This window comes from Anolis sagrei, chromosome 3 (assembly GCF_037176765.1).
Source record: "Anolis sagrei isolate rAnoSag1 chromosome 3, rAnoSag1.mat, whole genome shotgun sequence".
In the NCBI taxonomy this organism is placed as follows: Eukaryota; Metazoa; Chordata; class Lepidosauria; order Squamata; family Dactyloidae; genus Anolis; species Anolis sagrei.
Window position 1 is genome coordinate 219,235,293 of NC_090023.1, and position 25,726 is coordinate 219,261,018.

Below are 25,726 nucleotides of genomic sequence, written 5' to 3' on the forward strand. Positions count from 1 at the left end.
CTTTTCCCCCTTGTTCTAGTCTTGAATGTTTGTGTGTTACAATGTTTTGATGTACTTGCATACCTGTCAGTAAGAAGCTGGAGGAACTCACCAGGGCAAGAGCTTGAAGGCACACTTGGGGAAATCTGGGAAGATAAGAGAACTTTGTGGTGTAATGTAAAATAAACCACATGTAGTTCATGTTTGATCAGCCCACACACTGCCTTGCCAGAGAAAGAAAATATGCCATATAGGTGAACAATAAAGAATAAGTAGTTTACTCTTTGTAGTTCAGAACAACATATGTACAATGTGATCAGTTGTATCAACTCACATAATGTCCTTTTATGAGAGATCTAAAATGGTCTTTCTTTTGGTCATGTAGATAAACTCCTTCAGCAGCTCATGAAATGAGAGCATACTCCAAACTCTCTGCTCCTCTGTTCAAACTGTCTCTGCACGTGCATAGCTCAAGCCTGAACAAAAATGTAACAGTATCCAAGAGTTCCAGGTTCAGCCAGCTCCCTGGTCATAGCCTGACCATTCAGCTTTGTGCATCTTATTTTACACACTAATCGATTTCTTACATGCTCCAACAAACTTCCTATGTTAGGCAAGAGTCTGGGAGAGTGAAAACTACTCTAGAGAATAGGAGTCACCTCACCCGGCAAGGCAATCAGCAGGAACTGGATGAGGATGGAGCTGTAGCTAACTGTCTGAAAGGGGGATTTAATGGAGAGGGAAAAGTAGACTAGGCAGACCATCCTTTCTTTACAGGAGGACAGAAAGGCTGAGTTGAATGAGAAACACCCCAGGAACCCTGCTAATATCATTGTGGTGGTATAGGTAGCTACATCAACCCAGCCAATTCTGGAGCTTCAGGATCCAGGTGAGTCTCTCTCTCACTGGGAACAGCATTGCTCAAGGGACTACAAATTTCAAGAACCCAAGAATAGGGGTTCCTGCTGACAGGTCTCTTTGCTTTGATAGGGAGGACTTGTAAAAAAGGCTGGGATGGAATGTTGGCTCTCGAGAGGCTCAGATTAATTAGAAAATGTCGATAAACAGAATGGGAATCTGCAGCTGAAATCCACAAGAAATATTCTAAATTGTTCAAGTACTTTTAGGCTCAGGAATTTCAAACTGCAATGTGTATCATCTGGGGAGGCCCTGCTCACGACCCCACCACTCTCACAAGTGAGGCTGGTGGGGACGAGGAGCAGGGCTTTTTCAGTGGTAGCCCCTCACCTGTGGAACTCACTCCCGGGGGAAATCAGGGCATCATCATCCCTCCTCTCCTTCAGGAGGAGGGTGAAGACGTGGTTATGGGACCAGGCCTTTGGGCAACCAGGCAATTAAATAAGACAATCAGGTGAATAAGACCAACAGGATTGATGAAGTGGAACGGAAAACTAGAACTATGAGTTAGCGATCGCTGACCATGTAAGAGAGGAATTGGGTTTGTTTTGGGTTTTTTATTGATTTTATTGATATAATGCATGAACTAGTGTGATGTAATTGTGTAATTTTGTGTCTTGATTGTTTTATACTGCAGGCATCGAATTGTGCCTTGCTTCTGTAAGCCGCCCTGAGTCCCCTTCGGGGTGAGAAGGGCGGGGTAAAAGAACCCCAAATAAATAAATAAATAAATAAATAAATATGTGCGTTAATGTTCTCCTATGAGAAGGGAACCATGAACTATGTATAGGTATGCAGATTCAATATTCTTTATTTGAAATGGAAGGGACCTGAAGTGTTTTGAATCTGGGATTTTGAAATACCTGTCTTGTGGAAATTTTGGACTTAGTCTCATCTCTTCTACATTGAGGCTATAAGGCAGTGGTTCTCAACCTGCGGATCCCCAGGTGTTTTGGCGTACAAATCCCAGAAATCCCAGCCAGTTTACCAGCTGTTAGGATATCTGTGAGTTGAAGGCCAATACATCTGGGGACCCACAGGTTGAGAACCACTGCTATAAGGTATACATTTCAGATATACCGGTCATGGGCAAACTTTGGCCCTCCAGGTGTTTTGGACTTCAACTTCCAGAAATTCCAGCCAGCTTGCTGGCAGTTAGGAGTTGAAGTCCAAAACACCCAGAGGGCCGAAGTTTGACCATGCCTGATATATGGGTTATAGTCTCAAGCTAATTTAATACAATATTTTAAGCAATATTGTCCATGAAAGTTTCTCTACAGAAAGCAAAAGTGCAACTGCCTCAGAAACCCTTGTGGCTAATGTTGGGTTTGGAGTGTTTCATAATTATGAATTATGAATCACTCAGCTTGTATGTACTTGGAAAGGTCTGGCCAATTGAACCGATGCATATAAACTGCAGTAAGTTAATGTTGCTAGACCTGCTTCACATTACTTACAATGCAAGAGGTTTCAATCAAAATAACTTTCCTAGAATCCATTTCTTATATCTATGTTGTGGTGGCAATTGTTTGCTCAGGCAACACATTGCACAAGAACTGTGGTTCAGTCCAATTACAACTGTCCTTTTTTGTACTATTGACATTTCATTTAAATCCAAGTTAATTCCCAGTTCAAGAGAGAAAATGGCTGCATTTCTTGTATTCACATAATTGAGAGATAGTAAGGGTATTGAAGGAATTGTGCACAGAGCTGAATAGTTGCATAGAATTTTATTAGAGGCCTACAACATAAAAGTGGACATTTCCTTTGAGATTCTTCCTTGCTTCTGCCAGAATCCAGTGGAGAATTCTTCTGGGAGAGAAAAACTCCCCGCAGATAATTTTGCTTTGGAGGGTGTCCTACAATCTGGATAAGTGATTGTTTATAAAGATACTGTCTTCCCAACTCTGCTATACGCCTGCAAAATGTGGACTGACTACAGATGTCACACTCAACTCCTAGAAGAATTCCATCAGCGTTTCCTCCGGAAAATCCTTCAAATTTCTTGGGAAGACAGGTGGACAAATGTCAGTGTGCTGGAAGAAGCAAAGACCACCAGCACTGAAGCGATGCTCCTATGCCATCAACTCCACTGGACTGGCCACGTTGTTCGAATGCCTGGTCACTGTCTCCCAAAGCAGTTACTCTACTCCCAACTCAAGAATGAGATACGTAACGTTGGTGGACAGGAAAAGAGATTTAAAGATGGTCTTAAAGCCAACCTTAAAAACTGTGGCATAGACACCGAGAACTGGGAAGCTCTGGCCCTTGAGCGCCCTAACTTGAGGTCAGCTGTGACCAGCAGTGCTGCAGAATTCAAAGAGGCATGAATGGAGGGTGAGAGGGAGAAATGTGCCAAGAGGAAGGAGTGTCAAGCCAACCCTGACTGGGACCGCCTTCCACCTGGAAAACGATGTCCTCACTGCAGGAGAACATGCAGGTAAAGAATCGAGATCCACAGCCACCTATGTATCCATTGCTAAGGCACTGAACTTGAAGGACCATTATCCTCGGGCTACAGGGGATCACCTAAGAAGAAGGATAGTAATTCCCATTCTGTGTCTGGATTCTAACGTTGTCACATATTCTCACTACACTTCCAACATTAAACTGTATTTCAGTTTCTAAGCATGCAGGGTTTTGGCTGAGTGGTTAGAATGATACCAATTCAGAGCATTAAAAAGAGGATGCACATCATTTGAGGGGCCATGGTGGTGCAATGGGTTAAGCCAGTGGTTCTCAACCTGGGGTCTGTTGAAGTGTTTTTGCAATGTGTAATGTAATTTCAAAGTATGTATGTATGTTTAAAATGCAATGCTATGTGCTGAGAGTATTTCTGTGTGGAAAGAGTCAACTGTACCATGGAGGGAATGGCATTCCTAGAGAGGCCATAAATCTAAGCGTACAGAGCAATGGACACAGCATAGTGCGTCGTACGTCATACTTCACTCTGGAATGCAGGAGGTGTGGACTAGTACTGATAACAGCATGTTCACAATGTAGCTACCGGACAGAGAGGAAGCAGTTTTACGATGTGCTACTGTTTATAGCTGTGAATAAAGTAGTTTATAGTCTAAAAGTGACTGTGATGATTGTGTTCCTTGCCTTGCTGTGCGGTCGATGCCACTGACAAGAGTACCCAGATGTTTTTGGCCTACAACTCCCAGAAATCCCAGCCAGTTTACCAGCTGTTAGGATTTTTGGGAATTGAAGGCAAAAAACATCTGGGGACCCCAGGTTGAGAACCACAGGGTTAAGCCCTTGTGCTGCTGAACTGCTGATCTGAAGGTTAGCAGTTCGAATCTGCAAGACAGGGTAATCTCCCACAGTTCACTCTAGCTCCTGCAACCTAGCAGTTGAAAACATGCAAATATGAGTAGATCAATAGGTACTGCTTCAGCGGGAAAAGGCAAAAATCACTCCAAGCAGTCATGCCGGCCACACAACCAGGAGGTGTGTACGGATGCAGGCTCCTTGGCTTGGAAATGGAGAATGACCACCTCCCTCAGAGTCGGAGTTGAGCACCGCCTCGAGCCGGAAATGAAAGGAGAAGCCTTTGCCTTTGTCTGTGTGTTTGTGTCTCATTGTATGTCACTGTAATAAGGCATTGAATGTTTGCCTGTGTCTGCTTACATATAGCAGTCCCCTCGGGGAGAAGGGCGGAATATAAATAAAGTATTATTATTATTTGCTGGTAAAGTGAGTGCCAAAAACATCAGTACGTACAGGCAATTAAGAAAAGGATTTCAAACCTTTTTTGGGTTGGCCTTGAGGGTATTCTTCCAAGTTGACGCTTTAAATATTGAAAGATAAAGATAAATATTGAAAAGAGGATAAGAATGATTCAGAAGTAGACCGCATTTCCCTTGGATTGGGTGGTTTCTGATCTTGCTGCATAGGACATCACCACCCCCACACACTTACACAGTGCTTTTGAAGGCAGACATTTGCTTTGGGGTGAGATCTTTTTAGAAGCAGAAGTGACAACAGCATGAAACAGCCTTGCGCCGGCACGACTCCTGCCAATCACCTTCCTGCTTCTGTCAACCCAGCAGATGTATAAGAAAGTAGCTTGACTCAGCAGAGAGAGAGCAGGGAAAAAAAGATACTGAGCCCGACCATGTTTAATAAAGAAAATTTATTATAAATGTATATTACACCATTATACATTATAATACAGTTAACACAGAGAGTTTATGTCAGGGGTGGGAATCATATGGCCTTCCAGGGCACAGTTCCCAGCATTGGCTATTCTGCTCTGGACTGCTGGGACCTCTGGCCAACATCTGAATGGCTGCATGCTTCCTGACCCCAGTTTAAGACCACAACCAATCTGAACAACAAGTACTCTTAAATTTATTTGAAAGGAGCTAATGCAGTGTCAGATTTTTTAAAAACTTTGGCTTCATTGCAAAGACATATTAATAGAAATCATTCCAAAGTATCTGCTGAACAAACACTTTTTATTTGCCAGTGAAGGAAAAGTCTGCCCAAACAAATGCAAATCCAGCATGCTATTATTTTCCCCCTTCTATTACTTGTACAATTTTTAAAAGCTATAATAGCTCATAAAAGACTTCTAGGAATTGTAGGGGTTGTGATTCCAAAAAGGAGCTTTCCCAAGTTGGCTTTCTGTGAGTTTTCCGGGCTGTAAGGCCATGCTCCAGAAGCATTCTTTCCTGATGTTTCGCCTGCATCTATGGAAGGCATCCCCAGAGGTTGTGGGGTCTGTTGGAAACTAGAAAAATGGGATTTATATATCCGTGGAATGTCCAGGGTGGGAGAAAGAACTCCCACCCTGTGTGGCTATTGTAATTGGCCACCTTGATTAGCATTGAATGGCCTTTCAGCTTCAATGTCTGGGTGACCCCTGCCTGGGGGATCCTTTGCTGAGAGATGATTAACTGGATTCTCCCAGACAGGAAGCAGCCAGACCTTGAAACTGTAAGCCCATTAAATGCTAATCAAGGGGGCCAAATGCAACACCCACACCTGCCTCAAACAAACAAGACATCTTTCTCTCATACTGGACATTCCACAGATATATAAACCCCACTTTCCTAGTTTCCAACAAACCTCACAACTTCTGAGAATGCCTGCCATAGATGCAGGTGAAATGTCAGGAGAGAATGCTTCTGGAACCTGGCCATACAGTCCAAAAAACTCACAGCAACCAATTGATTCCAGCCATTAAAGCCTTTGACATTACATTTCCCAAGCTCCTTTCCAACAGACGATGGCCTCCATTGTTACCTCGGGAGAGCAGCCTCTGTTAGACTGATCTGTTCAGATTTCCCTCCTGAATGTCTACTTGAGAATAAGATCAATGAAGTAAAATGTGAAGAGGATCAGTTAAAAGTTAAGGAGTTTGTTAGTGGCGGTCAAACAGCATGTTCCATTAAATATGCAGTATGCACAGGCCTCTTTGTTTTTGCTTTACTCAAAAGAAAGCACAGAGGACCAATTTCTGGGGATGCCCTAGGCGGGTGGTTGAAGTTTTTTTTTTTTTTTTTGGAGGACTGTACAGTGGGAAGAAAGGCCTGCCAAAATCTACTTGCCTTGAGCAACCTATTTCCCCAGTGCTTTACTTTCTTCACAGATGCTGTGCTTACAGTCTTTTTCCTGACTGTCACTGCAGCTGTCCGCATTTGCCTCAGTGAAGGGCACCCTTAATATTCTGGACATGGAAGGAATATTTAATATTATCCTTCCCAACCAATGCCCTCCCAATGCAGCAGAGACTAACATTATTTTTTTAAAGCTCCTGGGTTAGATCCCCTCTCTTCATACTTACATCTAAGTAAAACATGCACAGAAGGGAAACTGTGAAGAGCAGTGGTTCCCAACCTTTGGTCCTCCAGTTGTTTTGGACTTCAACTCCCAGAAATCCCAGCCAGGTTTCTTGCTGCTAAGATTTGTGGGAAGTGAAGTCCAAAACGCCTGGGGGACCAAAGATTGGGAACCACTAGTGTAGAGAAAGGAACCCTACATGGGGAGCAACAGAACATGTGGATTTCCCTCATCAGATATGTGTGTGTGTGTGTGTGTGTGTGTTTGTGTGATGAGGGAAATCACATGTTCTGTTGCTCCCCATGTATGGTTCCTTACTTGAAACCAGTGGTTCCCAATCTATATATGGACTCAAAGAGTTCCTAATCCCTCCAATAATGCTAGGAATCACATGCATGAAAACTGGCAGATCTTGAAGGAAACCCATTTCTTGTGGGGGGAAAAGCTTTGTTCCTTTTTGCCTGCTTTATTAATGCTGTAGGAATACCTATAGTCAGGAACTCGCAGGATTGCATCTACACAATTTGAGATACAGTAGTCTTGCTTATCTGACCTCAATGGGCCGCCAGAACCTTAGGATAAGCGAAAATGTCAGATAATATGGAGGGATTAAGCCTAATAACCCTGAGCAAAGGCAGGAGGGAGGGAGTGAGTGAGTAGGGGCTCTTGACATCACTTCCAGGCTCCTTCTGCATGTGACCCCCCTTTTCTTGTCTCCCGCCTTCAATGCCCACTCCTTTCTTTCTTTCCCTTCCTCTTCCATAAAGCGAACATTTTCGCTGCTGGTGAGAGAGAGAGGGAGGGATGGGGAAAGAGAGGGCTGAGCTGGGGCTGCAGGGTGGGGGACAAGGCGATGATGGGCGCCAAGGTCAAGAGTGTCAGAGAGCAAGGCCAGCGGAGCAGCCACAGGTAAACAGGGCTCCCTGTTTATCTGTGCGGAGGCCGCTTCCTCGAAGCCTTGCCTGAGCTGAATGCAAGGCCCCAGGGAAAAGAGAGACAGCAAGGAGGAAAGTGGAGTCCAGAGCAGAAAACAGAAAAGGAAGAGAGGAAGGAAGGAAGGAAGGAAGGAAGGGGAGACTCATTGCAATTCTCTGAGGAAGAGAAGGGCCTTGTTTTTATTCTTCCAAGCCAGAAGCAGCCAAGGCGAGTTGGATAATATGGGATGTTGGATAAGCGAAGGTTGGATAAGCGAGACTCTACTGTATTAGAATCAGCAAGCAAAAATAATTAAGATTTGAACAGATTTGACTACCTAAAAAAGCTTCCTGTTGTGATTCAATCTTTTTTATTTTTGCTGGCCAAGGATCTCAGTTTTTGGCAGCTCACAGGAAACCAGACTGAAAATTATTTCTTGCAGCAGAAAGCACAAGCCAGGCAAGTGACATGAGGGTGTTCAACCATTTCCCCATAACAGCTGATTTCACATTAGTCATGTTGGATGGCTTCCCAGCCTACAGAAGGCAAGCATCTGAAAGTTTGCCAGGTCTGGCTTGCCATGTTACATCAGAACCATTTTGCTGCTTCTCTATGTACCAGTCTAAAATTCAGACCAGGACAAGTCTTCTTTTCACCAGATCTCTGACTGGACTGGAACTAATCTAACGAACACAATCCTACCATGGCTCCAGTATGACTTGGATATAAGAAGACTGGAAGGTTTGGCTTCCATTTTAGATCCGCCTCCAGTGTTCTACTAAACCAGTGGTTCTCAACCTGTGGGTCCTCAGATGTTTTGGCCTTCAACTCCCAGAAATCCTAACAGCTTGTAAACTGGCTAGGACTTCTGAGAGTTACAGGTCAAAACACTTGGGGACCCACAAGTTGAGAAGCACTACATTAAACCGTGGTTAATCTCAACTATGGTTAATGAAAACTAAATGCATTAACTATAGTGTGGCGCTGGTTTGTTTCCAGCAGTCTTAGGGCCCTTCCACACAGTCCTATATCCCAGAATATCAAAGCAGAAAATCCCATAATATCTGAGTCCACATTGTTATATATTCTGGTTCAAAGCAGGTATTGTGGGATTTTCTGCCTTGATATTCTGGGATACCGGGCTGTGTGGAATGAATTTTCTCTGAGTTCATATAATACACAAACTGCAATTCACTAGAAGAGATTCTAATACCTGGGGAACCTCTTTCTTTGGAGGTTTTTAAACAGAGGCTAGATGGCCATCTGTCAGGGATGCTTTGAATGCAATATTCCTGCTTCTTGGCATGGGGTTGGACTGGATGGCCCATGAGGTCTCTTCCAACTCTATGATTCTATGAATGCAAGCTATTGCGTTGATGTCCTCCTTATGGGCTTTTCATAGGAAACTGGTTGGCTACTATGGGAACAAAATGCCGGACTCAACAGATCCGTGGTTTGATCCAGGTTGGTTTTTATGTGGTGGAAAGTTCTCAAATCCTTGCTACAAGGAGAAAGGGGGTCCAGGTGTGCCCAGAGGATGGTTCGACTCTGTGCATTTTTTCTAATGCTACATATAGTTTAGCTTTATGTCCAAATAATTCCATCATTTATTGCTTTGCTTGTCATCGCAACAACAGAGATGGCAAGTCCCCAGAGATAACTTTTATTTACTGGATTACTTTAATAAAAGGTCGTATAATGAATATTTTCCATGCTAAAACTTAACTCCAGTAATATAGGCCATGATCTAATATTATCGTAACCATCACAATAAGCTGGCTTAGAAGCAACCGTCAATAAAATCAGACAGCTGACTCTTGGGCAGAATGGGAAAAAAGGTTTTCTGAAAAGGGTAATTTACAAATAAAAAAATCAACCATATTTTCAGGTGATTTTACACAGGTTTGTTTTCAAACTAGGACAAGATCAGATTTCTGACTGGTTATTTCCTGTTTTGAAGAAAGGCTCATAAGAGAAGATGCACACTCTAAAAAGCCCACAATAGGCTTAAAAAGGTGAAATAAGGGCAAAATGTTGCCAAATACTCAGTTGTGTGCCATTAAGCTCATCCCTCTTCAACATTTGAGGGAGCTTGGGCTGGATGTGACTCACTTTGCGGACTCCTGATTATAGGAAACCAATCTGCAGCACTTCAAAGACATGTTTAGAAATACCTAGAACAGTATGAATGCCTTTGCCGTCCAAATCACTGTTCATCACTCATGATTCCCATATGCTTGTTTGTGAGAAAGTCCAGATAGGGAATATTGCAGATGGCTTGGTGAATATTCATCACTGTGATCTCTCTTGGACTCCTGGAGGAAAGAGAGAGAGAAACAATATACCAAATGGAATGCAAGCTGTCAAACATATGTATTAACGCTTGGTTAAGCAAACGGAATTAACAACTATAAGATCAACAAATAGCCTTGCTGTACATATCAATATGGACCAAGCTTTCATGAATGCATCAGAAACATGAAGTGTTTCCTCCACTGGCAAACTGATGTTATCTCAACTGGCAAAAGCTAGTTGCTTGTATCATGGTAAGATCAGAGGGAAATAAAATGCATACTATGGACAGAGGCAGTTTCTGCTGATCTTTATTTCGTGTCAAAAGCACTGCATAAAATAGTTTATCTAAAACTGATAAAGGGATCACAAGCTGCTAGATAGTTTTAGACCAAAAATAGGCAACAGCAACTGCATTGTCTGTAGCTTTAAACAATTCTTCCTCTGTGCATAAGGCAGGACACTGTAGGCAAGCATACATATGCTGAGTTGTTCGTTCTGCTCCACAGTTGCACAAGGTGGAAGATTCTTCTAAGTGATGCCATCTTGTCAGGTTGTCTTTTTGATCTGTCAACTCCACTTCTGAGTCTGTTCAGAGACTTCCAAGTTGCCCATTATTGGTTTGCCCCTGGAGGAAGAGCCTCGTGGGAGGCCATCCAGTTGGAATTGCCTGATTTTGCTGCCCACAGGGATATTCTAGGTGTTGCTGGAGGAACATTTAGAGGAGTTTTCCTTGATTTAAGTCTACTGGGAGAAGCTGATAACTATACAGTAGGTGGCTTTCAGTGTTCAACCTTATTTCTCTTGCAATTGGCAGCAACTTCCCATCACACATTGGGTGGAGGTGGGGGGGGGGGGGGGGCAATGCCAGCTAGTTACTGCTGATGAAACTACAGCTGGAAGACGGTAAGGAAACCTTATGCAGATGATTAACAAGCATAGGCTAAGATCCCCAGCCTAGCATCTTGCTGTTTCTTCCCTACTAAGAAATGGAAAGAATACCCTAGCTACACAACCATATTCACAATTTTGAAGGTACTTGATTTTCTATACAAATATTGTGGAATTATTTTTATAAAGTCTGAACTGCGGAAAATTATGCAGCTTTGGAACACTTTTTTTGCAACAGGGAGTAAAAAAAGGTGATGTTGTCTACAAGAATGAACTTTCTTTACCGCGTAGTAAATGTAAAGTTTTCCTCTTGACATTAAGTCTAATTGAGTTCGACTCTGGGAGGTGGTGCTTGTCCCCATGTCTAAGCCAAAGAGCTGGCGTTGTCCGTAGACACCTCCTAGGTCATATGGCCAGCATGACTACATGGAGTGTTGTTACCTTTCCGCTGGACCAGTACTTACTGAGCTACTCACATCTGCATGTTTTTGAACTGCTAAGTTGGCAGAAGCTGAGCTAACAACAAGAGCTCACCCCGTCCCACAAATTTGAATCACCAACCTTTCGGTCAGCAAGTTCAACTGCTCAGCGGTGTCGCCCACTGCACCACTGCGGCCCCTTTTATAGGGATTTAATGCAACTGGGAACTACATTTACAGGGAGAATTATTCCCATAAGCCACCCTCTCTATTCTATTGCTGCACCGCCTTATTTTCACACAAAGCCAAGTAATGTCTTGAAGAGATGTTCCCAATACCAACCAGAATGTCAGCAGGGAGATAACAGTGATTGAAGGCTTCAGCTACATTCACCACCTAAGATGACATGCCTTTTACAAGGGAAAAAATGTAGCCCATTCTCTATTTAAAGAGGAAAAGTGGAAACTGAACAACATACCTGTTGCGTGGAGCTGTTTGGCAGCCAATTGCCAATGCTTTCCTTAGGATGTCACTTGCCAATTGTTCAGTAGCCTAAAGGAAGGAAGAACATAAAAAGGCAAAAGATGCCCTTAATGATCACACACCATTATAAATTATAAAATGCGATTAAAGGCTCATCACAACTTAATTAGTGAAGAAGGGCTATGTTATATTTGATTTGTTTCATATGCCAATAATCTGCACATATTCTATAAGGCCAGGAAAACCTAAATGAAAAGCACAAACAGAAACAAAATAAAATGAGCAGTGAATCAGTTACAGCTCTGTATGTTCAGACACATATAAAGTTTCTGCAATTCATATAACAAGCTGTTTTAGATTATTCTAATGTTGACCTGCTTTTTCATTTCAGAAGTGACATAAGAAACTGCAAGTTGCTTCTGGTGTGACTTGCTGAATGGCAGACATTTTTAAAATGGCTTACCTTTAATATCATATCTTCTATTACTGATGAATATATGTTCTTGTGAAGCTCTACAGGCTGTAAGGAAATTCCTATCTATAAATGGAGAACATAAATAAAAGGTTACATAAATAAAAGGGCTCTTGATGATTAAACCTTACAAACACTTGTTTGTTACAGAAGCTAGTAGAATAATTCCTAGAAGTACAGTTATTATGTCCTTATAAGTTGTTTCTGTCTATAGTGTTCTGGGGCTGAGAGTGTGGGACTTCACCAGTTTCAACCAGTGGGTTTCCATAGTCAAGTGGGAAACTGAACCCTGGTATCCAGAGTCACAGTCCAACATTCAAACCACTACAGCAGTGGTTCTCAATCTGTGGGTCCCCAGATGTTTTGGCCTTCAACACCCAGAAATCATAATAGCTCGTAAGCTGACTGGGATTTCTGGGAGTTGTAGGTCAAAAGATCTGGGGACCTACAGGTTGAGAACCACTGCACTACAACGTGCTGCCTCAGAATGAGCTTAAGTAGGTAATAATTGCTTAGAGTTCAATGGGACTTCTTCCTTAGTGTGTCCGCATAGGACTGTGGCCTTGGAGAGGTCCTAAAACTTCCAAGCTTGCTTTCTGGGGTATACTTACATAGGAGTGAGTCTTGCAGAGCACAAAAAAAAAGTACATAAGTTTTCACTGCACAGAGATTACTTCAAAATAAGCTTGCTGGGCATTTCTGATGTCTGAGCAATTGACATGCTTCAAATTCTATTTCCTAGAATCTGAGATTCTTCTGTATCCAGAGGGCTGGAAATAGAAGCAAATCCTGTGCGGCTATGATAGCACACAAAAATATTTTTCCCCTCAAAGATAAACTGAACTCACATTTTTATAACTCATGATTTTATTTATAGGTAGAACTCATCATTTTATTTATAGGTGCAGCAAGTTAAACCTCTGACCTGCTGAACTTGCTGACAGAAAGATTATCGATTCAAATCCAGGGAGCAAAGTGAGCTCCCACTGTTAGGGCCAGCTTCTGCCAACCTAACAGTTTGAAAACATGCAAATGTGAGTAGATCCATAGGTACTGCTTCTGCGGGAAGGTAACGGTGCTCCATGCAGTCATGCTGGCCACATGAACTTGGAGGTGTCTTCTGACAACGCCGGCTCTTTGGTTCAAAAATGGAGATGAGCAGCCCATGGAGTCGGACACAATTACACTTAATGTCAGGGGAAACCTTTACCTAAATTAACGGACTGGGACCAAGCTAGAACAGATCCTGGCAAGCTGGGGGGGGGGGTAAATAAGCCCCCCACAATCTTAGAGGGCAGCGGTCATCACAACCCCCCCAAAAAATGTCCTCAAATGTCCTCTAGGGTAAATATGGGTATTTTGTCCCATATTTTTATGTCTCCAGGCCGGTTTGGTATTCTGGGCAGGGAAAGGATATGGTAAGCTACAAACTAACTGGATTTCATGAAATCATGAAATTATTGACCTGTTGCCTGCATCTCAAAACTACTCAGAGATCAAATATACATGCTGTCATTTCTAAAATGAATGATCACTTCAAACCGGAAACTCTCATTCTCCTAGCAACCTAGGGGAGAAAGTTTTAAATGGGCTTGTCCACAACACCAACAAACTGCAAAACTTTATAAAGTGGGATATCAGTACTTACAAAACAATACTTTCACCACAAACAATTTAAGATAACATCTTATTTAGATTTTAGAAACAATTTCCTCTACCTGTTGTACTGTTTCACGCACAAACTCCGACGCAGGCTGGGGTTCCACATAGAAATTTTCCTCCTCTTGCTTCTCTTCTTGTTCCTTCTTAATGTTTATTTTCAGAGGCTCGGTGATGTTGAGAATGTCTATTTCCTCATCATTGTCGGGCTCTTCTTTGAGGAACCGCTCCAATTCTTTGAGTTTTTGACACAGTTCTTTCCCAGCGGAGTACGTAGATAAGCACTCTTTCTCACAAAGCAGCCAGGAAGAGAGCAGACAGAACAGAGGATTTCAAATAAATTAAAGTCTAGTGACAGATGTGCACAGTCAGAAGAGGTCCGCAGTTCATATGGACTGACGGCCAGGAGAAAAAGTCCTAACTGCTGCTATCTGATATCTGAATGTGGTCTCAATTGATAAGATAAATGTATCTGATGGCCTCTCCCAGCAGTAATCATCATTATAACTGGAAAATAGGAGAGAGAAGGCTGCCGTTTGTGGACTAATCTTTTCAGAATGCAGTATCTTGTGTTGCAATAGTAGTTGTAGTCCGGGTTAAGTTTTAGGAGCTGTCTAATGATATAATTACAGGCAGTCCCTAAGTTATGAACAAGATAGGTTCTGTAGGTTTGCTCTTGTTGAATTTGCATGTAAGTCAGAACAGGTATATCTTTAAAGTGTAATTCCTATCACACACACACACACATATATCAAAGTTTTGGATAGCATAAGGAAGGGTTAACACCTCTCTGGTGTTTAGTTTGCTGTCTGTTCCTGTTGCATCTCAGCAGGCGTTCACCTTACTCAAGCACTCACCAAGAAGCCAAACATAGTAATAAACAGTTTATTGCTAAAACACACAGTAAAAGAGTAAAAATCAAAATATGTGATGAAAGAAAAAGTCCCAAAAAGCCAGAGATAAATTTCCAATGCAAAGGCTAAAGCATGAATATTAATCCAAGAAACAAGGAACAAAACACAAGCTTGCTTGATCCAAGAAACAAGGAACAAAACATGAGCTGGATTCCATAGGCAAAATCCCCAAGACTGGTAGCAAAACTTGACTAGATCACTTGGTTTGAAGCTATAACATGACCAGGAACAAGGCAGGAGCTTCTCACTCCATTGGCAATGTTGCTTGATCTGAAACCTAACAGCTTCCTTTCCCTAATTAAGGACAGCAATGCATGAAGGAATTCTGTTGGCCTTGAGAATCCCTTTCCCATGACTCGGCTTCTTGCACCTGGATTTCTTCCCCCATAGAAGCAGCCTTGATTCTCTGCCTAACTCCCCTTCATCGGGTGGACTCATGTCCTCCTCCCTTCTCTGCCTGTCAGCTTCCAAAGCAGTTTTATTTTCACTCAGAGAAGCACAATCTACTTCCAAAATCCCCCTCTGTTCTCCCAACCAGGGAAACACCATCCTGTTCCAACATCCCCTCTGTTTGAGCACTTCCAGAAGCACCAGGCCCTACACCTCCAAACCCCTTATCATCATCATGAGCTGGTTGAACTACAACAGTTCCCCTGTTCAGAAGGTTTCACCCCATTTTCTGTCCCTGTAATAATTGGATTTCAAAATTTTTGTTGTGGAAACAAGGATTGGTGACAAAGCTTCAGAGGAGACACCTTTTCCCCATGATAACGCTTTCAGAACTGAATTTCCCTTCCAAGAGATAGATTTCTCTCACTTCTTATTGTCTCACCTTCATTCTTAACTATGAGTCATTTGTAAGTTGAATGTCTGTAACTCAGGGACTGTCTATGGAAAGGAGTAAGTGGGAAGGGGATGTCTTATGCCAGAGCAAAAGTTCTGACCAGACACATAAAAATAAGGTTTCAAGTCAGAGATGGTAGCGTTAGAGCAGGAGACCCATTTTTCTTTTTTCTCTTCAGCCCTGTCCACTAACAGATCAGAGAGAATCTACTTCCTATGTAGGTGACAAAAATAAGAATTTGATCTCTTCTCTTTGGAGTGAATGTTCTGTTCTGGAGCTCTTAAAAATGTTCTGAGAGCATTAACACGGAAACTTTCTATAGACCAACAAGAACACACTCCAGGAATCTGCATCAGAAGGCGTTGTACTTATAGCAAAAGTAGTGGGCCACACAAAAGTCACACTGCCTTTTGTGACAGTTAATACATTTCACATTTGCCCACAGCCTGAGCAGGTGGCGTTTCCTACAAAAACAGCACTGTGAAATGCTCTACCTTTTGTGTATCAGGCAGTTGAGAAGTTGTCCAAGAAACCAAAATTAGACTTTTCCCTTTATTATTTACTGCTTTTTATAAAGCTTTCTAGTCAGACCTGATTATCCTTCCACTTCTACAGCTTCAGGTTGAAGACCGAACCAAATGACACAGTTAGAAATAATTACTTGTTATCTCCCTGGGTGGTTATTCCATGCAACTCCTCTACTTTGTCCATGGAATTTTACTGTGGGATGGTGTGTCAAGAAAACACTGTCTTCCTGTTTTTGACATCTTTTGAATGGTAGTGCTAGGTGGAACCGATCTCAAAGCAGCCCCTATGGCTAGTAAAATCAATTTCGTCTTTCTTCTCTAACCTTGCAGCCATTTAAAATCTATCCCTTCTCAACAAATAAAGCCCTCAACTTAAGTACATATTCACGATTCTGGTAAAATATTGAAAAACAGCAATATTTAGTAAATTAAGCCGCAATAGGGCCACAGTACCACAGCGGTTATAAGCCACTAGCTGAAGGAAAGTCTGTTGACCAGAGGGTCAACAGTTCAAATCCACAAGTCAGGGTGAGCTCTTGACTGTCAGCCCTAGCTTCTGCAAACCTAGCAGTTTGAAAGCATGCAATGCAAGTAGATCAATAGGTACCACCTCAGCGGGAAGGTAAAAGGGTGCCCCATGCAGACATGCCAGCAAAAAGATCAACTAAATCTACAGACAGCAGGCTTCTTCAGAATGGAAAATAGAACAACAGCACCTCCCCATGGCCGGAAGTTGAGCATTGCCTCCAGATGCCGGAAATGGAAAAAAGGGGAAGACCTTTACCTTATATGTCAGTGGTTCTCAACCTGGGGTCCTCAGATGTTTTTGGCCTACAACTCCCAGAAATCCCAGCCAGTTTACCAGCTGTTAAGATTTCTGGGAGTTGAAGGCCAAAAACATCTGGGGACCCCAGGTTGAGAACCACTGTTATATGTGTATTGTATGTTGTCGTTCGTGTTAAAAGGCATTGAATGCTAGCCTTATATGTACTGTAATCTGCTCTGAGTCCCTCCGGGGAGATAAAGCAGAATATAAATAAAGTGTAACAATCCTATATTGCTCTCAACAGACTTTGCCAGTAAAAACCCATAGTGAAGAATGATGGAAATTACAATGGAGGGCAGTATGATTCCCACTGCCATATACACATAAACCCCATTAGAATGAAATTTATTTGGTAGACCTATTTATTTATTTATTTATTTATTTATTTATTTTATTTTATTTATATACCGCTTTTCTCAGGCCTCAGGCGACTCAAAGCGGTGAACAACATCAATACAAAACATCACGAGACAAGTGTAGGACAATTAAAAACAATTGTAACATAAATCATTAAACATCCGTATGACAATCAAGATTTCACTGCATTGGAGGTCTGTGAATTATGTCTGTCTAGTAGGAATTAAAACAGAACAAAGGCAAGTTATGCTGAACTGCAGAGTGTTAGAAAAGAAGGCAGATCTATCTGGTTCGCTAGCATTAGATGGAGTCTTGTAGTTACTGCCTTGGATATGAAAATAACTTGGATTGTCGAAGGCTTTCATGGCTGGAATCACTGGGTTGTTGCAGGTTTTTTTGGGCTATATGGCCATGTTGTAGAGGCATTCTCTCCTGAGGTTTCGCCTGCATCTATGGCAAGCATCCTCACTACCTCTGAGGATGCTTGCCATAGATGCAGGCAAAACGTCAGGAGAGAATGCCTCTAGAACATGGCCATATAGCCCAAAAAAACCTACAACAACCCAAAATAACTTGGCTTTGGGAGGAGAGGCTGCCACTGACTGTTTGCCTTTGAATGTTAAATGTTTTGAGCAGGCTATGAAATAGACCCAGCTATTATATGAATTATAGTGGGGCCTTGGTATCCAACTGAGTTTGGATCCAGTAGCCTCATGGATACCAAAATCTGTGGATGCTCAGGTCTCATTATACGCAGATATATGAAATAGCAAAATCAATTTTCTTTTGGGTATTTTTTTGAGAGGTGGGAGGAGGAAATCTTTTCAAGGCTTGGATAGTTGAATTCATTATGGAGAGTTGACATATTTTACACATTGTACATATTTTATGAAACATTGTTTCCTGGCTCCTAAGCCTGCTGGATGGGGAAGAGCTTCAAAGTGAACAAGTAACAGGGATGTTTTATTTATGCATATACACAAACTATGCAAATTGTTAAGTATAGCTAGACACTGGGTTGAAAGAATTCACATCATGGAAAGTGGCTCATATTGTAATGTGCAATTTGAGCTGTCAACATCAAGTGCTGCATGATTTCTGGACTGCTGTATTACTTCCCTGAGAGAATACCTGTGCCTATAAAAATAGTACAGACCTGGCCTGGAAGAACCCCCCCCCCTCCCAAAAACCCAAACGAATAAATTCACCTGAATCTTGCCAAACCAAGTGAAGAATAAAACAACAGCCTGGACACAACATATTATTTGAGAACACAGAAATGCTGGACCACTCTAACAACTACCATGTCAGACTACACAGAGAATCTGGCTACCAGGATATTTTTTTTTTAAAAAAAACCTTTAAAATCATGACAGTAAATAAAAACAGCACTCAAAAACGGGGGAATCCCAGACAAGAAACAATAAGGGCCAGCTAATCACCTCCCAACAAAGGATTACCCTAGGCAGTAAGAAGCCAGACCTTGAAACTGCTAAGCTATTAAATGCTAATCAAGGTAGCCAATTGAAACATTGACACTTACCTCCAACAGAGAAGAGTTCTTTTTCCCACCCTGGACATTCCACAGATATATAAACCCCACTTGCCTAGTTTCCAACAGACCTAACAACCTCTGAGGATGCCTGCCATAGATGCAGGTGAAACGTCAGGAGAGAATGCTTCTGAAGCATGGCCATACAGCCCGGAAAACTTACAACAACCCAGTGATCTTGATCATGACAGTACAATAAAACAACAACCAGAAACAAACAAACATAACAATGTTTACCCTTGAATACACATGCGATGGGCAGCATATCGTTTAAATACTATGTGGATATCCCAAGGCTGTTTTTCCAAATATCCTCCCCACCACAAACCTTACATGTAGCAGTATATGAGTACTAACCCAAATAAACACCGTTTAGTGTACAAAAATGCCTTTAATCTTAATTTGCTTCATGTTTGCCAATACCTTGTAATGTTTGCTAAAGAAACAGCATTATAAAATATTCTACCCTTGTGCTTGAATGGGGTCTCTTCAGTTTGCTGTCTAAGTTAAGTTGAATCCTTTGCAGCTAGATGTTGAATACAGCCTATGTTTCCCTTGCATCACTTCTCAGGGAGAGAAACATGGGTCCCTGACTTCATCCCATACCATACTAAGGACAAAGAGAGGACGAATCATCCACCACAACACAACAGATCATTTGATGTCCTGGAATTAAGAGTTCATACCTGGCTCGTTGTCTATTTGCGTCAGCACATCCTCAATGGAGTCTTCATTCCTAAGGGCTTCTGGGTCAGGCGGTGTATAGCCATGGAAGCGACACCACTGGACAACTTGCTTGGTTTTTAATGGACTAATACTATGGAATTTAGGATGTTTTTCTATGATTTCATGGAGAATTTTCCTTATTGTCAGTGCACGTTGCCACTGCCATGGGGGATAAAGTCAGAAAGACCAAAAAGTAGTCTTTAGATTCAAAACGTTAGCACAAATGTAATATGAATAACCACGGTAATATATTTATTTATTTATTTATTATGGGTTCTTATACCCCGCCCTTCTCACCCCGGAGGGGACTCAGGGCGGCTTACAAAAGCAAGGCACCATTTGATGCCCGCGTCACAAAACAATCAATACAAAATTATTACAATTTCATAGTTAACAGCAATTCATCCACTATACCAATAAAATCAATAAAATCGATAAAATCCCCATACAAACCCTAATCATCCTCCCACATGGTCAGCGTTCACTAACTCATAGATCTCATTTTCAATTCCACTTCTTCCATCCTGCTGATCGTATTCATCTGATTTAATTGCCAGATTGCCCGAAGGCCTGGTCCCAAAGCCATGTCTTCACCCTCCTCCTGAAGTAGAGGAGGGATGATGATGTCCTGATTTCCCCCGGGAGTGAGTTCCATAGGTGAGGGGCCACCACTGAGAAGGCCCTGCTCCTCGTCCCCACCAGCCTCACTTGTGACAGTGGTGGGGTCGAGAGCAGTGCCTCCCCAGCTGATCTCAAACTCCGGGGTGGGACGTAAAGGGAGATACGTTCGGACAGATACACTGGACCGGAACCGTACAGGGTTTTGTAGGTCAAAACCAGCACCTTGAATTGTGCTCGGAACTGCACCGGCAGCCAGTGGAGCTGGCACAACAGGGGGGTGGTATGCTCCCTGTATGTCGCTCCGGTGAGCAATCTGGCTGCCGCTCGCTGGACTAGTTGAAGTTTCCGAACCGTCTTCAAGGGCAACCCCACGTAGAGCGCGTTGCAGTAGTCTATTCGGGATGTGACAAGAGCGTGGACCACTGTGGCCAGATCAGACTTCCCAAGGTACGGGCGCAACTGGTGCACAAGTTTTAATTGCGCAAAAGCTCTCCCGGCCACCGCTGAGACCTGGGGTTCCAGGCTCAGCGGTGAGTCCAGGATCACTCCCAAGCTGCGAACCTGCGTCTTCAGGGGGAGTGTAACCCCGTCTAACACAGGCTGTAACCCTATACCCTGTTCGGCCTTCCGACTGACCAGTAGGACCTCTGTCTTGTCTGGATTCAGTTTCAATTTGTTAGCTCTCGTCCAGTCCGATACAGCAGCTAGACACCGGTTCAAGGTCTGGACAGCCTCCTTGGTGACAGGTGAGAAGGAGTGACAGATCTGGACATCATCTGCGTAGAGATAACATCTCAATCCGAAACTCCGAATGATCTCTCCCAGCGGTTTCATGTAGATGTTAAACAACATTGGGGACAGAATCGAACCCTGTGGGACTCCACACAACAACGGTTGTGGGGCCGAACAGGTGTCACCCAGTAACACCTTCTGGGACCGTCCCTCAAGAAATGACTGGAGCCACTGCAAGGCAGTACCCCCAAGACCCATGTCCATGAGGCGTCCCAGAAGGATACCGTGATCGACGGTATCGAAAGCCGCTGAGAGGTCCAGCAGAACTAACAGGGACACACTCCCCCTGTCCAGCTCCCTGCGCAGATCATCTACCAAGGCGACCAAGGCTGTTTCCGTCCCATGTCCCGGTCTAAAGCCAGACTGTGCCGGATCAAGATAATCAGTGTCTACCAGGAATCCCTGGAGTTGAGTTGCCACCACACGTTCCAGGACTTTGCCCAAATAGGGGAGATTGGAAACTGGCCGATAGTTGTCTAATTGAGTGGGGTCCAGTGATGGTTTCTTCAACAGCGGTTTGATAATAGCTTGTTTTAAGCTCGCTGGAATTACGCCCTCCTGTAAGGAGGCGTTAACCACCACCTTCACCCACTCTGCCAAACCCCCTCTGGCTTCTTTTATCAGCCAGGATGGACAGGGGTCTAGGATGCATGTGGTGGGTCGCACCTCTCCAAGGATCCTGTCCACATCCTCGAGCTGAACCAATTGAAATGAATCCAACAAAACCTGACAAGCAGATGCTCTCGTCACATTCTCAGAGACTGCAGGTAAAGTGGCGTCGAAATCCGACCGAATCCGCACAATTTTATCCGCGAAGAATCGAGCAAACGCTTCACAGCGAGCTCCAGAGCTGTCAGGGATCTCGCTTTTCGGTGGGTTTAACAGACCCCTGACAACTCGGAAGAGCTCAGCTGGACGATTCTTCGCAGATGCAATGTTGGCAGCAAAGGATGTTTTTTGTGCTGCCGCTATTGCCACATCGTAGGACCTTAGAAAGGCATTCAGATGTGTTTGGGCTGATTTAGTCGGATTCCTGCGCCACACTCGCTCTAGCCACCTTTTCTTTCGCTTCATTGCTGCCAGCTCCTCAGTAAACCAAGAGGCTGGATTAGCTCGGTTACTCGAAAGGGGGCGTTCCGGAGCGATTGTGTCAATTGCCCTAGTCATCTCGGTGTTCCAATGAGAGACCAAGGCATCGACAGAGTCGCCAGTCAAGGAGGTGGGAAATTCCCCAAGAGCCGTCAGGAATCCATTTGGATCCATAAGCCTCCTGGGGCGGACCATTCTAATGGGTCCACCACCCCTGCGGAGGTTAGGAGGTACAGTAAGTCTAAACCTAATCAGGTAGTGATCGGTCCATGACAATGGAGCGATGGTCAGCTCCTCCGCCCCGACACTATCACCCCATCCCTGAGTGAAGACCAAATCCAGTGTGTGTCCGGCCGTATGGGTGGGACCAGATACTAATTGGGACAGGCCCATGGTTGTCATGGCGGCCATAAAGTCCTGAGCCGCTCCTGAAAGAGAGGTCTCGGCATGGACATTGAAATCTCCCAGGACCAAAAGCCGCTGGGAGCTCAACGCCATGTCCGAGACCACTCCTGCTAGCTCAGGTAGGGAGACTGTCGTGCAGCGGGGTGGTCGGTACGCTAACAGAATCCCTATCCTGTCCCGGTCACCTAACCTAAAGCCGGCACACTCGAATGATGAAGATTGTGGGATGGGGCACCTGATCAGGGGAATACAAACCTTATAGACTACTGCCACTCCTCCTCCCCACCCTCCAGGTCTTGGCTGGTGCTGCACAGAGTAACCTGGCGGGCAAAGTTGGGAGAGATTCACCCCTCCCCCCTCGTCCAACCAGGTCTCTGTTATACATGCCAGGTCGGCTTGTTCCTCCTGGATTAGATCTCGAATAATGGAGCTTTTTCCATTTACCGACCTGGCATTGAACAGCACCATCCTTAACCCAGAGGGGCCACCATCCTGACATCTCAGCTGTATCTTGTCGGGAGTATTTTTTGGAGTTGCCAATATATTCCTATTATTTTCAGGCCGAATCGTTTGTATGGATGTAGTATGAGTGATCTTTGGAATTGCCAATGTTCTATTGTGAATTTTGGGCCGAATTTGCTTTCGTGTCGAATCCTTGTTGTATTTTGTATTTGCCAGATTATTATGATAGTTTTTGGGCCGAAATGAATGATTTGTTCTCCCTTTCCCGTATCTCCCTCTACCAGTCACCACCCCTATGGCAGCCCCCGCACCCGTAGAACCCCCCGCCCCGGGGGGATTTCCTCCATACTCCTCGCTTGCAGTATCGGTTGTTAATGCATAGTAACAGACATGATTGTAATTATATATCTCTAGACCCTGAGAATCCCCTCCCTCATTACTTCCTACTCCTTCCAGCATGCTGGGGGTCATAAAGTGCATTTGTGCATTACTAGCGGGGGGAATATCAGCAGTAACAAAGTAACAGGAGTGATGACATCAATAATTACTGGAAGTATACAATCTAGATCTAGGGTTAGACAAGAGACTCAAGTCTGTCCAAAGTGCTGTAGTGCCCACGCCTCAACAGCAAATTTAGTGGTTTGGGACCAGTTGGTAACTTCTGGCAAGACCAGGTGGGCTAAAGTGCAGGATTAAAGTGCTATGTTAAAGTGCTGGATGGTTTCTATGGCTCAAGTTCTAATAATACCATACAGTCTCAATTGCTGGACTAAGGTGCTTGATAGTTCATTGACCCAGAGTCCAAGCCCACAAGAGGTTCCCAATGTCATTCTGCTAGGACGGGCAGTTCGAAACATAGGACCCAGCTTCCGGGGCCCGTGGACAACGAGCCGGCACCCCTTGGCCTGGTCCTCAGTTCTTCATGACCGTTCAAGTGAAGGCTGGTAGAGCTTGGTGGGAATTGCGGCGATGATTCCGAGGAGACTGTTTTTAGCAGCAAAGTGGAATTATGCTATTGCACCTCCTGCCAGAGAGGGCGGTGTTGCAAAGAATAACAGAGTTTATGTTGTTATGAGTTCTAAGTAGCAAGCAGCTGAACGCTGAAACTTCTGTGGGGTAGGCCTTCTGTGGGGTAGGCCAAAATGGCAAACAATATAGGAAACTGTTGCTGCCTTTTGCAGTAAAGACAGAATTTTGCTCAATGGTTTATTTTAAAATAAGAACAATAATTTTGGGGAGTATAACTTTTTGTGGATTAGTATTCACTCCAATAGATGTGTGACAAAAATAGGAATTCTAGAAAACAGGGAGGATTTCCAGTTCAGTTGCCCGATTTTAGTGTTGTGTAACATGCTCAAGTCTTATCCTTTGAGTGCATCAGATGTGATGTGGATCTATCAGTGAATAGTATTTTTTGTCACGAGCATTACAATTACTGTGCTACTTCAATTTATTATTTTCAGTTAACTAAATTTCTACTCAAAAGGCACTGATGATATCAAAGTATAAAGAGCAAGGAATTCCAGAGTTTGGGAGCCACCACTAAGTAGGCCCTCTCTCACATCCCCACCAAATGTAGGGAATTTGGGAGTTCACATTTGGGTTTACAGCCACCGACTAAGAGATGAACACCAGGATTGTACGGCTGACAAAATAATAATAATAATAATAATAATAATGATGATGTATTCGACTTGTGATTTTGTGATACTAATTCCAACATATATATCTCGTTTGCTGTGTCATGCTGTGTTTTTGTGTCAGAATAAATAATAATAATAATAATAATAATAATAATAGTAATAATAGTAATAATAATAAAAGATCCTTACTTGGATCTGCGTGCATCATTCGAAAATACATCACAGTCCTAGACACTTGGGAAGTGTTCGACTTGTGATATTGTGATACAAAATCCAGCAAATAGATCTCGTTTGCTATGACATACTGTGCTTTTGTGTCAATAATAATAATATAATAAAACTTTATTTCTAACTCGCCCTTTCTCCCTGAGGGGACTCAGAGTGGCTTCCAAACACAAAATGGCAAACAAGTGCTGTTTCTGATACATCTGGATACACTGTTAGATAATATAAATGTAGTCTAACTTTAACTGAATCTTATTTTGAACTCTGTAATGGCCTGGGAACTTAGAATTGTATTCAAAGGCCTATTTATTATTTGAGCTTGTGACATCTAGAAACAAGGCAAGTATTGTTTGGATGCTCACTGTATTTTTCTGTTGATAACAGAAGGGCTACTTTGTCAACCAGGATAGAAAAATAGAAAAACAACCAAGAAAAACATGAATGAACAAAAGTCAACATTTCCGTACCATGTTAATGACAACAGTAAAATGTAATGGGAAAATTAAGGTGAACACTGAACTTAATTCCACTGATTTTACTTCTTCAAATCTCCCTTTTATTTTCTTAAAGTTTTTGTTCCCTGTATAGGATCTACTTAAAAGATTAGTCTTTTTCTTACCGCAGCAGTGTTTGATTAATTAATTTAAGTTCTATCTCACCTTTTCTCCAAGAATCATAAGAATCTCCAAGAATCTTAAGAAAACACATGCATATTTGTTTCCCTTATTTTCATAAAAATCCTGAAAGGCAGGTCAAGTTGAAAGCATAATTGATTAAAGTAAGTGTCACTGCTGAATGGCAACTTCAATCTAGTTTTTCTCGATCTTGTTTCAAAACTTTTAACTACACCAAGATGGTTCCAACATTTAAGGTTACTGAGACCGATTTTGGACATCACTATAGGAAACCTTACCATGCCAACTAG

At 43.0% G+C, this 25,726-nt stretch overlaps 1 protein-coding gene across 3 annotated transcripts in view; it reads right to left on the reverse strand.

The window, feature by feature from the left end:
* Nucleotides 1-5,020: 5,020 nt before the first annotated feature.
* The window catches only part of YEATS2 (YEATS domain containing 2), an 81,142-nt gene continuing 60,436 nt past the window's right edge, over nt 5,021-25,726 (reverse strand). For all 3 annotated transcript variants that reach the window (XM_060768167.2, XM_067465887.1, XM_067465885.1), the window contains 5 exons: nt 19,525-19,723; nt 13,878-14,104; nt 12,151-12,225; nt 11,683-11,756; nt 5,021-9,917 (listed from right to left, as the gene is read on the reverse strand). In XM_060768167.2, the coding sequence (XP_060624150.2) occupies nt 9,809-9,917; nt 11,683-11,756; nt 12,151-12,225; nt 13,878-14,104; nt 19,525-19,723 (684 nt within the window). In that variant the 3' untranslated portion in view covers nt 5,021-9,808. The remainder of the gene's footprint in view (nt 9,918-11,682; nt 11,757-12,150; nt 12,226-13,877; nt 14,105-19,524; nt 19,724-25,726) is intronic.